The 16,902-nt window shown below is 36.1% G+C and overlaps 3 protein-coding genes across 3 annotated transcripts; 2 read left to right on the forward strand and 1 right to left on the reverse strand.

The window, feature by feature from the left end:
- The first annotated feature begins 3,089 nt into the window (after nucleotides 1-3,089).
- On the forward strand, nucleotides 3,090-3,931 carry LOC111191627 (hemoglobin cathodic subunit alpha). Its single transcript, XM_022667163.2, has 3 exons — nucleotides 3,090-3,319; nucleotides 3,420-3,627; nucleotides 3,723-3,931. The coding sequence occupies exons 1-3, from the start codon at nucleotides 3,225-3,227 to the stop codon at nucleotides 3,849-3,851; spliced, it is 432 nt and encodes a 143-aa protein (XP_022522884.1). The 5' UTR covers nucleotides 3,090-3,224; the 3' UTR covers nucleotides 3,852-3,931.
- A 6,469-nt stretch (nucleotides 3,932-10,400) lies between these two features.
- Nucleotides 10,401-11,192, reverse strand: hbba2 (hemoglobin, beta adult 2). Its single transcript, XM_007238187.4, has 3 exons — nucleotides 11,036-11,192; nucleotides 10,714-10,936; nucleotides 10,401-10,607 (listed from the first exon to the last, which is right to left on the reverse strand). Exons 1-3 carry the CDS (start codon nucleotides 11,125-11,127, stop codon nucleotides 10,479-10,481), a joined length of 444 nt encoding a protein of 147 aa, XP_007238249.1. The 5' UTR covers nucleotides 11,128-11,192; the 3' UTR covers nucleotides 10,401-10,478.
- Nucleotides 11,193-12,693: 1,501 nt separating this feature from the next.
- On the forward strand, nucleotides 12,694-13,456 carry LOC103024400 (hemoglobin cathodic subunit alpha). Its single transcript, XM_022667164.2, has 3 exons — nucleotides 12,694-12,816; nucleotides 12,924-13,131; nucleotides 13,236-13,456. Exons 1-3 carry the CDS (start codon nucleotides 12,722-12,724, stop codon nucleotides 13,362-13,364), a joined length of 432 nt encoding a protein of 143 aa, XP_022522885.1. The 5' UTR covers nucleotides 12,694-12,721; the 3' UTR covers nucleotides 13,365-13,456.
- Nucleotides 13,457-16,902: the final 3,446 nt, after the last annotated feature.

The following is a 16,902-nucleotide window of genomic DNA, read 5'->3' on the forward strand; positions in this document are numbered from 1 at the left end:
AAATTTTAAATATAAAATTGCTAGAAAAAGCCCCATATTTAAACATGATTTCGGTAGAATATTTGGAAAGCCTGAATCAAAATATCAGGAGACAGATGACATCTTCAGATGTTAGTTAGGTTAACGATGCATACCACGTCGTTGTACGGGAAACGCACCCCTGGGGTGCGTTTCCCGTACAACGACGGAGCCTAGCATTGAACTAACGTGGTACGATGCATCGTTAAACTAACTAACATCTGAAGTACGACCGTTTCCCGAAACCATCGTACTTTGTTGGTACCACAGAAGTCTGGATTATGTTGGTTTAAACCACCGTGGTCTTAACTAGGGTGTTTCCAGATGTGTTCGGCCAGACTTTCCCAGCAGAAAACGTGCAAAACTCACAATCTTTAAAATATTATGCCAAAAATATGTTTCTAATGTATCATTTAGGCTATTTATATTGTAATTATCACCAGAACATAACGGACAACAATACTATTAATAAAATAACAATGAACTGCAAGTAAAATGTACACAATAATTGCTACCCCACTGTGCAAAAGGACACTGGGCCAGATCCGTTTTGAATTGTGCCGGATCTGGGCCAGATCCTTTTTGCTATCTGGGTATATATTAATTATTATTTGTAACAGACAGTGTTACTTATAAAAAGCATACACATATTTGCTATTGCAATATTGTTTTAAAATAAAATAATCACCATTCTGAATGAGTCTTATTAAAATGAGACATGAGAAATGTGTTTTACTCAGTGGTTCAGCAGAGCGCCTACGACGGTGCAGCGCGCGGTGTTCTGTCGAATTGTGTAACCCATCGAGATGTGCTTCTCAACACCAGCGCCCATGCGTGGAAACATTTTTTATTCATTTATTGTTTTTTTTATGGTAATTCTGTTCTTTTTGGGTGCATTAAACAACCAGAAACCCCCTGCCATTATTTCTAGTATTACAAATGCGTAAATGACAGCTGATGATAATGAAAGTAATAATAAGTTAGCAATAATAAAAAAATAAGGTTTATAATCACCCCTAATAACCCTAAACTGTTTCCTGATATTTTGATTCAGGCTTTCCAAATATTCTACCGAAAGCATGTTTAAATATGGGGCTTTTTCTAGCAATTTTATATTTAAAAATTAAATATGCACTAGGGTAGTACGGTTTGACAGGGTAGCAAAACTCGACAGAACACCAGTCGTGGTTTTATTCTCTTAATGTTTTTTTTCATAATGGCAATTAATGTTATTATTTTTTACATATATATTAATGTAGCCTACATATTTCTACGTATTTCCTGTAATATATTATTTAACAAATACTAATTGATAACATTTGTATAGGCCTAGAAACACACGTTGTACACAGGAAATTTGGCAGTGTTAAATCAACACTGTTAGTGTAAAATTAACACTTATTAGTATTAAACTTTACACTCTCAGTGTTAATATAACACTAACAGTGTTGATTTAACACTGCCAAATTTCCTGTGTATTGGCTAAATAATACATTTTCTTTATTCACACTGTCTGGCCCTGTTACCTCCGGAGGATAATTAGGTAATTCAAAACACATTTCATAAATGTTCACAGCACAAGTTATCTTTACTCAAGAGATGCCTGCTTGAATAATTGACATACATCTTTCCAAGACTGTAAAATACATTTTAGCTAAAGAGCACTTCAGTGCACTCTTTTCACTACACTGAATTCATGTTTGCCAAATAAAGCTAAATGTTAAAGACAGACTGAATTTTATTATCTTACCTGGGCGCACATGGGTAAAAGTGAAGTGGCTCAATTAATGTAATTAACACAAACATAAAAAATAGGTACACTTGACATCTTAAATCCTCGTGCAGCAATATTAATGGGATTTTTAGCTTTCTGAATCCTACCGTCCATCGTCTGCACTAATCACCAGGAACTAAGCTCTTAACGACAGGTCTAGAGCTGTAGTTGGAACGACGCAGCTGAACCACGGTAGTTGCGAACATTCGCTGGAACTACGGTTTTGGGAAACACCTGAGTAGCTTAACTAAGGTTCGCACTATGTAAGTTACTAACGTGGTTACCTCCATAGTTCCAACCACGCTTTTGGGAAACACCTGCGTCGCAGCTGCATCGTCCAGACTATCTAAGTTGCTAACGTAGTTTTGGGAAACGTACCCCGGATCGACTAATTTGTTGCCACTTATTAATATTAATATTAATGTGTTTTACACATCTTACATATGATATAGGCTACTGACACATAAAGTAATAGAAAATATATTCCCCATGGCCAAGAGGACGCCAATTTTTATCTTATAATGCAGACCTGTTTCACCAGTATTTTTTTTATTTGACTACTGTTTCAAGTGATAACCCGGAATGTCCTGTTCTTTTTATTTGGCACAGGCTTTTGAGTTGATGTTCTCAGATGATCCCAGTTTGAAGTAAGTGCCAAATAAGAAATGCTCCTTAAAACATTGTAATTTTAAGAAATTTGTCAATAGTTACCGATAAACACCAAAAATAAATAACGAACTTGTGAGTTTGAATATGAGATTTATGTATTTTAAAATTTAAAATGTGGAAGTTCCGAAACCAACGAAAGGCGGTTGTGTTAAACATTTGAAATGATTAACGATTAACGATTTGCCTAAATTTCCTTCGGCATAAATAAAGTATATATCTATCTCTCTATCTATCTATCGATATGTTGCAGCCCATGTGAATAAACCTGACTTTGCAGTCTTTAATTCTCTGGGTTTTGTTGTAGCATAGAAACTTAATTTTGCCCCCTACTCGGCACTTTTAAAATCAAACCAACGATGGTTATTTGATCGAAGACATGGAATAAAAATAGTTTTGGGTACATAAATAACCATATTTTAATTTGTTTTGAACCACTTTAATTGTAAAGAAACTTTTTCTTCGGCATATTAAAACTTTAAAGGCTCATACGTGTTTTATTTTATTTGACTTTCTATTTTTGTTTTCAATTACACGTAGACATATTTTGTCATACTTTTCCCCCTCTGGGATCAATAAAGTGTTCATCCATGTCTGATATGAACATTTTGTCTTGAAAATGTTGGAAACCCGAATATTACAGTTAATAGCAGCAGACCTCTGGGTTGAGTTAATGGGTGTGGCACCTTAATGTGTTATAAAAAACCCTCGCTGTCAACACAGCAGGCGTTTTTCTCTTGTAAATCGTAAGTGGAAAAAGACCAAAATGAGTTTGACTGCCAAAGACAAGGCAGTGGTGAAGGCTATCTGGGGTAAAATTGGCGGAAAAGCTGACGCTATTGGCCATGAAGCTCTAGCAAGGTAATGACATTTTTATTAAGCTTTTATATCTAAATATTTTTACAATATTAACAGTTCAACATTATTTATGCTTACGCACAAACACTCCTCCTCTCCACAGGATGCTCGTCGTCTACCCCCAGACCAAAACCTACTTCTCCCACTGGTCTGACCTCTCTCCCGATTCCGATGAAGCAAAGAAACATGGCAAAAACGTGATGGGAGCGATCACTGGAGCTGTGGAAAATATGGATGATCTGGTTGGTGAACTGAGTGGCTTAAGCGAGCTTCATGCTTTCAAACTGCGCATGGACCCCGTCAATTACAAGGTAGGATTATATGTCACGACCACAGAGATCTTACTGAAGTAAAAGCTCGTGCTTATGTGTCAAAGTCTGATTCTGACATTTCTCTTTCTTTTCAGATTTTGTCTCACAATATCCTGGTGACTCTTGCCGTCAATTTCCCAGATGATTTCACTCCTGAGGTGCACGTTGCTGTGGATAAGTTCCTCGCAGCCGTGAATTCAGCAATTGCTGAAAAATACAGATAAAGACAACGAGATCGCATCATTTACAGAACTGCCTTTGACCGTCTGAAAAATGCAAAATAAATAAAGCATGTTTAAATATGGGGCTTTTTCTAGCAATTTTTATTTTTAAAATTTAAATATGCACTAGGGTAGAACGGATTGACAGGGTAGCAAAACTCGACAGAACACCGGATGGAAGGAAGCCTAGTTCGAATCCCAGTCGTGGTTTTATTCTCTTGCTGTTTTTTTTTTTATAATGGCAATTAATGTTATTATTTTTTAACATATATATTAATGTAGCCTATATATTTCTACTTATTTCCTGTAATATATTATTCAACAAATACTAATTGATAACATTTGTATAGGCCTAGAAACACACGTTGTATTGGCTAAATGATACATTTTCTTTATTCACACTCTGTCTGGCCCTGTTACCTCCAGAGGATAATTAGGTTCAAAACACCTGCTTATTACATGTCTCTATTAATTTTAAGACACTTTTTACTTATTTTTTTCTTGTTATGAATATATTATTAAAAGACACCTTCTTGCCTACTGTAAGGATACATTTGCTTCACTGGATGTGTGACGCCCACAAAGTGATGGTCACATTTGTAATTATTTTTTTGTTATTGTTATCATTTTTTGTTTATTTTATTCTGCTACCTTATGAACTTCTGCTGTGAAAGCTCAAATCAGGGGTGGGTTTCCCGAAAACGATCAATCTTAGCGAATAACGAACGAACTAACGAATGACGTGTGTAAAGAACGAGCCAGTTCTGCGAGTGTTTCCCAAAGAGCTTCGCAACGTGAAAATTAACGAACGAGGTTACAGAACGTCTTTGTTGACTCCTCCCCCAAAACAGCGTACTCAGTCGATCCACAAATATCGATTCAACACTGCCAATATGCAGTATTTATTCACTATTACACCATAAAAACGTAGAAATGTGTTGTAATTAACAACATTATACTCCTAAAGATACATATGACTAAATAAATACTCGAAAATCCAATCTATTTTAAAACATTAAACTTATTTTTTACATTTTTAAAACTATTATTGTTGATATATATTATATTAATAGATAGTATACTAATATTATTAATAGTAATATTGATAGTAATATTAATTTATTATTATTCTAATTATTAATATTATAAAAATAATATAATAATACATATACGTATGTTCCTGTGTGTGTTTGTGTGTGTGTGTGTGTGTGTGTGTATATATATATATATATTACATTTTAAACCAACAGAAATATGTCTTGTACTTTATACTGTGAAGCTCCAGCTCATCCTAAATCACCATCTCAGTTGGGTTAATGTCAGGGGATTGTCAAGGCCATGCACCTTTTTGTCTACTAATTCCATTTGCGTCAATTAGTTTTCATGGTTTTAATATTAATCGACAATGTAAAAAAAAAAAAACATGGAATGAGACGTGTCCAACTTTTGACTGATATTTGCGAGCTGACACACCCCAGAGTAATTAATGTCAAGACTTCTGTCATCGCTAATCTGGATTTTAATAATTTACTCGTGGGTTTGATTGGCCAATTCCAATATGCCCAGTTAGACTACAAGCCACAGTTGGCATTATAATATAATATAATATAATATAACTTATTCACTCACTTACTCACTCGTCAACCGCTTTATCCGTTAAGGGTCGCGGGGGGTGGGGGGGTGGGGGGGGCTGGGGTGCTTGGTGGCTGGAGTCAGCTGGCATCGGGCTGAAGGCAGTATACACCCTGGACAGGATGCCAATCCATCACAGGGCAGACAGACACAGACAGACACACAGACACATTCACTCACACACTCACACCTAAGGGGCAATTTTTATCCGACATCTAATTAGCCTGAACTAATTTCTTTGGACTGTGGGAGAAAACCGGAGGACCCGCAGACACGGGAAATAAAATAATATAATATAATATAATATAATATAATATAATATAATATAATATAATATAATATAATATAATATAATATAATATAATATTTATATAGTAATATAATTTATTATAATTAATAGTAATATAATATAATATAATAATATTAATAATTATATAGTAATATCATTGATTATATAATTAATAGTAATATAATATAATTGCTTCAAACACGGAAATTATAATTTTTCTTCCTCAACATTGGTGGTCCCTGGTGTTTAAGGTGCTGAACTGCAAGTCGAGATCCCCTAAAGAAGCTCGTTAAAAATAACGACTGGGTCAGGGCACTCGTTAATCTGCGAGCGAGTTTACGTTGTACTTTAGTTACGTACGGGTTTGGGAAACACTCTTTAATTAACGATCAATCTTAAGTACGAGTTAACGAAGTTCTTAGCGTTACGAAGCTTTCGGGAAACCCACCCCAGATGTTGTTGTTGCCTAAGATGTCCAGTAGGGTGCACTGTGGCGTTTGATATCTACTGCAGCTAGCAGCTCTGCTAATGTAGTTTAAAAGATGTATCTATATATGCATAAATTTTGTGTTAAATGTATATTTTATATATGAATGTGTCTATATAACTGTATATGTACGGCTATATTTTATATTCTTTTCTTTTATGTTCAATTCATATTATTGATACCAGTAATTAATATTAAAAACACGAGACAGAGACTATAAAAGTAAGAAACTGCTGTTGTTTAATAAAAAGAGACTTGAGAAGCTGCTGAACAGAGAAGCCACGTTTCCTCGTGTCTCATCCTTTTCACCCTGTTTACAGGTGAGAAATGTGGTAAAAGTACACAAAATCTACACTCGGTCGGTCTGTAGACTGTATAAACACATATTTTTTACATATGAGTTAAGTTTGAGCACAGTAGAAGTTCATAAATCTGTTAGACCTTTGTCTAGAAAATGGTGTTGGAGATCAGAAAATGGTGGCTGTATTAGTGTTCGTGTTTTAAAGCAGTACTCCTTGGCATTTCATTTTCATTATTTTTTTTGGTTCTTTGGTTGTATAAATTGAAACTGCAGCAAAATTTGCCTGTTTTTGATTATATTTATTTTATCTAATAACAGTTAAAAGGCAGTATGTTAGTCTTACTTACCTCAGTTTGTATTACTAGTGTGTTTTTGTCCTCTAGATATTTTCCTAAGCATGTTAGCCTGTTGGCATCTGAACATCTCTCTACTCGTGTGACTTTATAAATATATTTTTACAGACACAACATATATATATATTTCTGTAAAGCTCTTAACACATAAAAAGGGTATCTGTTGATGTGTTATGTGTTAACTTTATGCTCTAAAAGTGTTTAAATATTGCACTGTATCACTAAGTAAGCTACAGTGGGGAAGGAATGTCATATTAAGCCTTTAGTACTAAGGAATATGTTCAGTTGGGCTATAAAGTATCATTAGCCTTTAGTATACATGAAATTCATGATGTAGTTTAAAAGATGTATCTATATATGCATATATTTTGTGTTAAATGTATATTTTATATATGAATGTGTCTATATAACTGTATATGTACGGCTATATTTTATATTCTTTTCTTTTATGTTCAATTCATATTATTGATACCAGTAATTAATATTAAAAACACGAGACAGAGACTATAAAAGTAAGAAACTGCTGTTGTTTAATAAAAAGAGACTTGAGAAGCTGCTGAACAGAGAAGCCACGTTTCCTCGTGTCTCATCCTTTTCACCCTGTTTACAGGTATTTAATTTGCTTACACTGACCCTGGGCTCGGGGAGTGTAACAGGTGCAAACAATGCAAATACCCTCAAAGGTCCTTAGGGTATAGGTGTTTACGTTAAAGCCATTTTAGAGTATTTCCCTCAGTGACAGTTCAGAGAGTGCATATAGCACAGTGGTTTAAAAAATATTATTAACTATTTCATAAATGTTCACAGCACAAGTTATCTTTACTCAAGAGATGCCTGCTTAAATAATTGACATATATCTTTCCAAGACTCTAAAATACATTTTAGCTAAAGAGCACTTCAGTGTACTTTTTCACGTATAACGTATAGCAACTACGATTTTGGGAAACGTACCCCTGCTTAGCGGTTTTCTGTTTGCCATGTTTTAGTCTAGTGCTCCCTGTGTTTTTCCCCATTCCCTTCCTGCTTATATTGTTTTGGCAGTTTCACTTTTTCCTTGCTTCTTTAGTCCCTGTTTTTTTTTTCGGCCCAGTCCAGTTTACTTTGCCAGTTTTAATATTTGTTTCATATTTTGCCCAACTTAAGTGTGTTGCTCTCACCCCTTTGATTATTGTTTGTTTTGTTGTTTTGTTGTTTATTTTAATAAAAATTTCTGCTTCGTTTTACATCCAGTGTCTCTTATTTCCTCTCTACCTGTTAACAGTCAGGCATGACACTCCTAAGCTTTAATTCAATTCAATTCAATTCAATTCAATTCAATTTTATTTATATAGCGCTTTTTACAACAAAGGTTGTCACAAAGCAGCTTTACAGGAAAAACAGGTCCACGCCTCTTATGAGCAGCACCACAGAGATGCTGATTTTATGGTGACACAGTGGCAAGGAAAAACTCCCTTTAAGAGGAAGAAACCTTGGAAGGAACCAAGACTCAGTCAGAGGAACCCATCCTACTCGGGTTGACCCGCTCAGTACAAACAAATAACAAACAACAAACAAATAACAGAACAAAAACAGTACAGAGAATTAATGTGAACTATGGCTAATATAACAGGTACTAATTTATGAATATAAGAATGTGATGGGCACAAACTATAGAGCTATGGCTAATACAGAAACAGATACTGAGTGTGTTAATGGTAATCAGTGCAGGGTTGCAGAGCCGGAGAACGACACAGCGGGCAGTGGAGAGCCAGGCTGGGAACATCAGGAACAGGGCATCTCCATACATGTAAAAGAGATAGATAGAGAAAACAGAAAGGAAAGAAAGAGAAACAAAAAGCAGAAGTTAGAAGGGCTGTGTGATAATTCTGAGTAGAAGGACAGGGCTGATTCCTGAAAGCTGGAACCACAGACGGACGCATCCAGGAAGACCGGCCGGCCAGGCGTCTCAGCACATGTGAGAAAGATAGAGAGAGAGAACAGAGAGGGGAGGGAAGAAAAAGGGGTTAGAATGGTTTTATAAAACTCTGCTGGAGTGGGATGGGCACTGGTAGCAGCAGCTCAGGACATGGGGAGAGAAAAAGAAAGCAGATGATTAGGACAGGGTTTATATTTGCTGGATAAGCTGTAAGAGGAAGAAAATTGTAATGAGACATTACTCAAGAGTAGAGGTCTGCGCGGGACTGTTTTTTTAAACCCGCTCCCGCCCGCTCCCGCGTCTTTTTGTCCCGCTCCCGCCCGCTCCCGCAAAAAAATCACTTCTTTTAATCCCGCTCCCGCCCGCCACATACACATTCCCGCCGCTCCCGTCCCGCAGTCCTAATATGAATTGAATTAATTACATTTAGTGCTTCAAATTTACATATGTATTTATTAAAACAGCAATTCAGTTCGCAGTCCAAACACATGCCATCAGGTGCATCAAGAATCCTAGAAGTGGATTAGAAGTGGATCTATATTATATAAAATAATAAATGTAAAAATATATAAAATTAAATTCAATTAGTTTAATTAATATTTGTATTATTATTATTAATAATAATAATAATAATAATAACAATAATAATAATAACAATAACAATGTTATTGTTATTGTTATTATTATTATTGTTATTATTATTATTATTATTATTATTATTATTATTATTATTATTATTATTTTGCACCAGTATAGTAAATGTCGTCCTTTAAATTACACACCCCCCTCCCCCCCCCCCCCCCCCTCCTCTGCACACGCCTGCTGGAGATGCTGAAAATGTGTGTGTGTGTGTCCATCCTCCGAGAGATTTTTCTTGTGTTTTTTTGTTGCTTGCATGGGAATCATAGCGTGATTATTATAATTTTCTTAACTATTTATCAATTTGCGGGAGCGGGACCACATGTTAATGTGGTCCCGCTCCCGCATGGCCTGTATTGATTAAATTACCGCTCCCGCCAATAACAATTCAGTTTTGTCCCGCGCCGCAACATATTCTGACGGGTCCCGCGGGTCCCGCGGGACTCCCGCGGGAGTGCAGACCTCTACTCAAGAGCTTGAGCAAATAGAAATGTTTTGAGTCTAGATTTAAAGATTGAGAGTGTGTCTGAGTCCCGTATATTAATAGGGAGGCTATTCCAAAGTTGGGGAGCTTTGTAAAAGAACGCTCTTCCTCCTGTATAGTTTTTTCTAATACGCGGGACTAATAACAGGCTTTAATCACACTGCATATTCCTATTTGGCTCATTAGCACTATAATATGATAATCGCTCTCGCGCGAAAGGCATATGAGTGAAAGTACAGGGCACTTCAGGGGACCAATCAGATGTCAGCTGAGGTGAATACCTCTGTGACCCCGCCCCTAGACCCGGCATTGTGAATAACCAGCAATTCTGTTTGGTTCAATCATTATAAACTTCCCCACAGAACATTCCCCTGTAATAAGTAGTTATATATATTTAGTTGCGTAAATTTATTTCATTGACTGATTGAAATGACTCATAAAATTCCACACCGTTTTAGAGGAGGGTTAATCAAACTTTATTGAATTGTTGATTTCAATATGTCACCATCAAATGCACCTTTGCGAGAACTTTAAAAGTATCGGCTGGTAAGAGCGGCAACCACGACTGCCATCAGCTTCTGCCACGTAGCCTGGACCTGGGGAGGGAAGGCGGCTCCGAATTTGGTGGCGATCACGATGGTGAGGCAATCGGCCAGCAGCTGTGGACAACCATAAGCATACAAATACGCGTTATAAATTAAGCGTTATATAAGGAGAACTTTAGGCAACATCGTTTGATATTATTAGGGAATTAATTTAGCTTACCCTGAAATTATCAGGGTCCACGTTGAGTTTTTCACAGTGCAGCTGGCTAAGGTTGGCGTACGTCCCCTTGATGTTGTCCAGGTTCTTCACAGCCTTGTCCAGAGCACCCAACACCACTTTACCATGGTTGGCCACCTTAGGATTCCCTAGGATGGCAGCAGCGTTGGACAGATCTCCAAAGGTTCCGAAATACCGCTGAGTCCACGGGTAGACAATCAGAACTCTGCGCCAAAAATACATAGGGGATATATAAAATATGATATATGTAAACATACCAGAATGAATCTCCTGTAAACACGACTCTGTTTACTCAATAATTTACCTTCCCAAAGCCTGGGGTCCGACTTCATCAAGATTCAGTTTACCCCAAACTGCCGCAATGGCGCTGCGCTCCGCATCTGACCACTCCACCATACTGTCAGCTTCTGTACTCTTTCCGACAATTAATGACTCTAATATTAATGAGCAATCGCTGTTTGCGGCACGTGCACTTTTTATTCCCTCTTTGTCTCCGCCCCCTGACATAAACCGAGACTGATTGGCTCTTTGCTGCTTTGATCACCCAAAGGAGAATCCTTATGCACTTTTAATCCTTTTTACGTTTTATTCCATTTTAATCTTAAACGAAATATTTTTTATAGTTTCATGTTTTAGATTTTTTTTGTATACTTGCATATTTTATATACTTGCTTAAAAAGTGAAATTTTGTCTTTTTTTAACCAATAAGTTTTAAACACTCGGCACACAATAAACATGTTTTTACATTAAAGATATTTAATTTAAGTATAATTATAAATTCAATGAGCTCAAAAAGTGAAGGCTGCCAGATGAATAAAAATTAAATTTTAATTAAGTACTACATATCAGTCATTGATTGTGACCATGATCCAAAACACCATAACGTAAGAAAAACATACACAAATATAAATGTTTGTTTGTTTTGTTTGTGTTTTAACGGACATATCATATCGACTAGCTAATTTGTTGCCACTCATGTTATTATTGTGCTTTACCACTCTGCACATATATATGATATACTGACGCACAAAAATGAATATAAAATCAGACACAGCTATTAATGTATTTACCGTGGCCAAGTTTAGAGGAGCCCAATTTTTATCTTATAATGCAGACCTGTTTCACCCATTCATTTTTTTATTTGGCTACAATTTCAAGTGATAACCCGGAATGTCCTGTTCTTTTTATTTGGCACATGCTTCTGAGTTCATGTCCTCAGATGACCCCAGTTTCAAGTAAGTGCCAAGTAAGAAGAACTGTTTCTTATAACATTGTAATTTTGAGAAATTTGTCAAAAATTACCGATAAAATACACACAGGAAAGTTGGCAGTGTTAAATCAACACTTATAAGTGTTAAACTTTACACTCTCAGTGTTAATTTAACACTAACAGTGTTGATTTAACACTGCCAAATTTCCTGTGCAATACCCAAAATAAATAAAATAACTCAAGTGGGAAGTTTAAATATGAGATTTATGTATGTATGAAGTATTTTAAAGTTTAAAACGTGAAAGCTCCGAAACCATTGAAAGCTGTGTTAAACATTTATGATGAAATGATTAACGATAACTTGCAGCGAAGGTGAATAAACTTGACTTTGCAATCTTTTACTTCTTTATGTTTTGTTGCAGCATATAAATATAAATAGAATAGAAAAATAGAAGAGAACATTTTGCCTCCTACTCTTAAAAATACACACTCCTAAAAATAAATGTGCTAAAATGGTTGTTTAACTGAAGACATGGAATGAAAATCATTTTGGTTACACAAAGAACCATATTTTAATTTCTAAAAGGCTCATACGTGTTTTATTTTATATTTATATTATTTTACTTTCTATTTTTGTTATCTATTAAAAAGACATGTTATTAGAGCAGTTGACCTCTGGGTTGAGTTTATGGGTGTGGCACCTTAAGGTGTTATAAAAACCCCTCGCTGTCAACACAGCAGGCGTTCTTCTCCTGTAAACCAGAAGTGGAAAAGACCAAAATGAGTTTGACTGCTAAAGACAAGGCCGCGGTGAAGGCTATCTGGGGTAAAATAGGCGGAAAAGCTGACGCTATTGGCCATGAAGCTCTAGCAAGGTAATGGCACATTTATTACGCTTTTGTATCTAAATATTTTTACAATATTTCCAGATTTAAACAGTATTTATGCTTACGCACACCCCCCCCCCCCCTCCTCTCCACAGGATGCTCGTCGTCTACCCCCAGACCAAAACCTACTTCTCCCACTGGTCTGACCTCTCTCCCGGTTCCGAGGAAGTAAAGAAACACGGCAAAACCGTGATGGGAGCGATCACTGGAGCTGTGGACAAGATGGATGATCTGGTTGGGGGACTTAGTGCCTTAAGCGACCTTCATGCTTTCAAACTGCGCGTGGACCCCGGTAATTTCAAGGTAATTTCAAGACCTATTTGTCACGATCACAGAGATCTTTCTGAAGTAAAATCTCACGCTTATAAGTGTCAAAGTCTGATTCTGACATTTCTCTTTCTTTTCAGATTTTGTCTCACAATATCCTGGTGACTCTTGCCGTCAATTTCCCAGGTGATTTCACTCCTGAGGTGCACGTGGCTGTGGATAAGTTCCTCGCAGCCGTGTCTTCAGCAATTGCTGATAAATACAGATAAAGACAACGAGATCGCATCATTTACAGAACCGTCTTCAACCGTCGGAAAAATGCAAAATACACAAATAAATCAATAAAGTCATTTTTGCGTGAGATTTGTTTGGGTCGGTTTTATTGTTTTTGGAAGAAAATACATAAAATCATCAAATTCTCTAATGCCATATGACAGACACAATAAAAACGTTTTTCTATTACATTCACTCATAAAGCTGCTATAAATGGTTAATGTAGTAATGCTAAATTTTGGTTCCATAAATAATTATAACTAAACAATATTGTTATGTATATCTTTTAAACATTTAAATGTTCTTTACACATATCTGTTAGATAAACTATAAGACATATAGGGTGAGCTTTTCTTTATTTACCAGCGTAATGAACAGTGGTGATGCGAACTTGGTTTGAGAACAGACGCACTGAGCAGCTACAGGTAACCTTGAAATAAACTGGCTAAGAACACTAAATAAAAATTAATAATTGACTAACCAACCAAAATAATAATAAATAAATAAACAAATGAATGTATAAGCACAAATATTAATCGCTAATCAATTAAAGAAAAAATAAATTAATTAATAAACAATCAACCGAGCGAGAAACAAACAAACGAAAAGAAAATACATAAAAAATCAGCAAATCATCCAGCCATATTAATACACAAATAAATACCCACATATTAAAATAAACTGAATATTAAAGCTTCAAGCCAGGGGTACTGGATTAATAATCCACTCATTATGGAATTTCGTCAAAGTTTTACTCCTTTACAAAAAAAAGAGTCTTGGGCAAATAGTTTCACCGCACTATTTAGTTTGGTTTATGTTTTTCAGAGTGGATGTTGTCACAAAGCACATTTACAATTAAACCATGTTTAAGTAGCGGGAAAATCATCACCCGTCAACCCACCCATCCAATATCTTAAAAGTACCCAACCCAACACTACTGTCTACCTAACTAACCTCCCTCTATTTGTGCACACACACTAACACACTCACACTTACCAACACCTACAAAAATGTATAATATATACTTTTCTACCCTACCTATTTCGGTTTATTTATTTATTTATTTTTTTCCATTCCCATTATCTTCCTCTTTATTACTTTTTTGTTCCTCTTTTTTATTTCATATGTTCCTTTTTCTTTTGTGAGTCTCATGTTTGCTTATGTCCCTATTTTTCCTGAATAAATAACCAATCAAAATGAAGTCTTAAATAGTCCTCCTCCGAAAAAAAAAAAAAAACATTTTCGGTCTCAAAAGACCAAAAACCAAATTTGTGACTCGTTTAACTGTAAAAAAAAAAATTAAACGTGTAATTCTGTACTTCTGCGTCCAACCTTCGCGTATCCTACACGTAGACTCGGACCGGCCAGTATCCTGTCCCGACGAGTATGGAACGCCAAAAGGCCCAAAAAACGCCTGGACCAGACGCCTTTTATCGAAAAGAACGGAGTAAAATACGCCGTTCTGTGTGGGTTTTACGCCGTAATATACGCCGTATAATTTCAAGACGCCGTAATATACGCTGTATGATTTCACAACGCCGTTAAAAACGTGCAATGAGACGGCGTAAAAAGCGACGTTTTAGTGTCTCTCTTGACGCCGTGATAAGCGGCGTTTAATAATAAGATAATGAGCTCCACCTTCCAGTTTTGAAAGCCAATACATTTAAACTCTGTTCAGCCAATGCTCTTGGCATTATCGTGGCAATAATTTCAAAACTGGAAGGTGGAGCTCATTATCTTATTATTAAACGCCGCTTTTTACGGCGTCAAGAGAGACACTAAAACGCCGCTTTTTGCGCTGTCTTATTGCACTGAGACTGCGCTCTGTACGACGCGCCAAAAGGGTCGAAAAACGCCGGGGGAAACGGCGTTTTCTGTGCTTTTAGCGGCGTTTTTAACGCCGTCGTGAAATCATACGGCGTATATTACGGCGTCTTGAAATCATACGGCGTATATTACGGCGTAAAACCCACACAGAAAGGCGTATTTTCGATAAAAGGCGTCTGGTCCAGGCGTTTTTTGGGCCTTTTGGCGTGCCATACTCGTGGCAGACTCGCTCGTGATTGGCCCGCCCTCCGGCTTAAACTGGAGACCTACGCAGATTCGCGCGCAAGCAGACGTATAAACACGCCTGGCTATAAAGAACTCTCGCAGGACAAGCTTAAACTCGAGCCAGAATAATAAACCAGACCAAAGACCTTCACAAAACCAAGCAGTTTGTTCATGCTTAGAGTTTATGCCTTAGAAGAATCCACTTAGAAGAATCTTAAGAATAAAACATATTCTGGTTTGTATAACACTGTTTTCACTAAATTATTCTGCATGTGTTCCTGTATAGCTTTAATATAGTCTTCGCTGTAAAAAATTGTGAATCAGAAGAGTTGTGCCCAAACTTTTTGATTGGTACTGTAGACTCATACACCTCAAATCCAGTGTTTTTTCTACATTTCTAGATTAACACCAAACTCATCCAAATTGTGAAGAAAATCATATGGAATTATTTAGTAAAAACAACAACAAAAAACAGAATATATTGTATATTCTTCAAAGTAGCACCTCCTGCTAAAGTATGAAACATATTTTTTTTTTTGTTTACAAAATAACTCCATATGTATTCCTGAATACTTTTATTGTGTTCAATATCAAATTTACAATGTAAAAAAATCGATACTTGGTTCGACTGAGGGCGCTTCTTTTGGAGGAGAAGTCAACAAAGACGTTCTTTGACTTAATTCTTGAACCCTTTTAGACCCTGCCTCCGTTACAGTGAACATCGTGTATTTTCTTATTTTTTTTAACGTTTTGTTGCACATAACAATAATTGAGACATGTTGTTAATCAGATCACACTATAAATTAGCCAATGAAAAAGTTTATAAGCCAATGAAACAATAGCTTATCCCCGCCCACCGCACTGGAAAAAACACAGCAATAAAGCAAAAGAGGAAAAATAAAATAAATATAATAGACAGTAGACATACAAAACAGTTATTTATTTTAGTTAATTGGACCTAATGTTAATATAGTATAATATTATTAGAATCTTTCTTTTGTGTGCATTACAGACAGAAAACAGCATTATTCTTATTATTTATATTTTTCCATCACTGGCACAAAATTCCGGTCTGAAAAGGTCTGAAAGTTACGCTTTGCGAAGATCTTTGCGAAACAGGACTGTCTCGTTATTTACTCACGTCCCGCGTTTAGTTCATTCATTATTTGCTAAGATTGAACCTAAAACATCATATTGACCAAACTGTGACTTGTTTAAATGAACTGTGTAATTGTGTTCTAGAGTCTACACTAAAGCGCGTGACAATTTTAACCTTTTTGTGTTTCATGTCTAAATTGCTGTAAGACCTATATGACATACCTGTCAAGTCTCCCGTTTTGGCCGGGAAACTACACTGTAAAAAAAATCCTTTTTGTTTCAACTTAAAAAAGTTAGTGTCCATGCTGCCTTAAAATTTTAAGTTAAGTAAAATTAGAAAGCCCAGTTGTTAAAACTTTGCATAAAGGTTACAAAGATTAAATT

This window comes from Astyanax mexicanus, chromosome 3 (genome assembly GCF_023375975.1).
Source record: "Astyanax mexicanus isolate ESR-SI-001 chromosome 3, AstMex3_surface, whole genome shotgun sequence".
Taxonomy (NCBI): Eukaryota; Metazoa; Chordata; class Actinopteri; order Characiformes; family Acestrorhamphidae; genus Astyanax; species Astyanax mexicanus.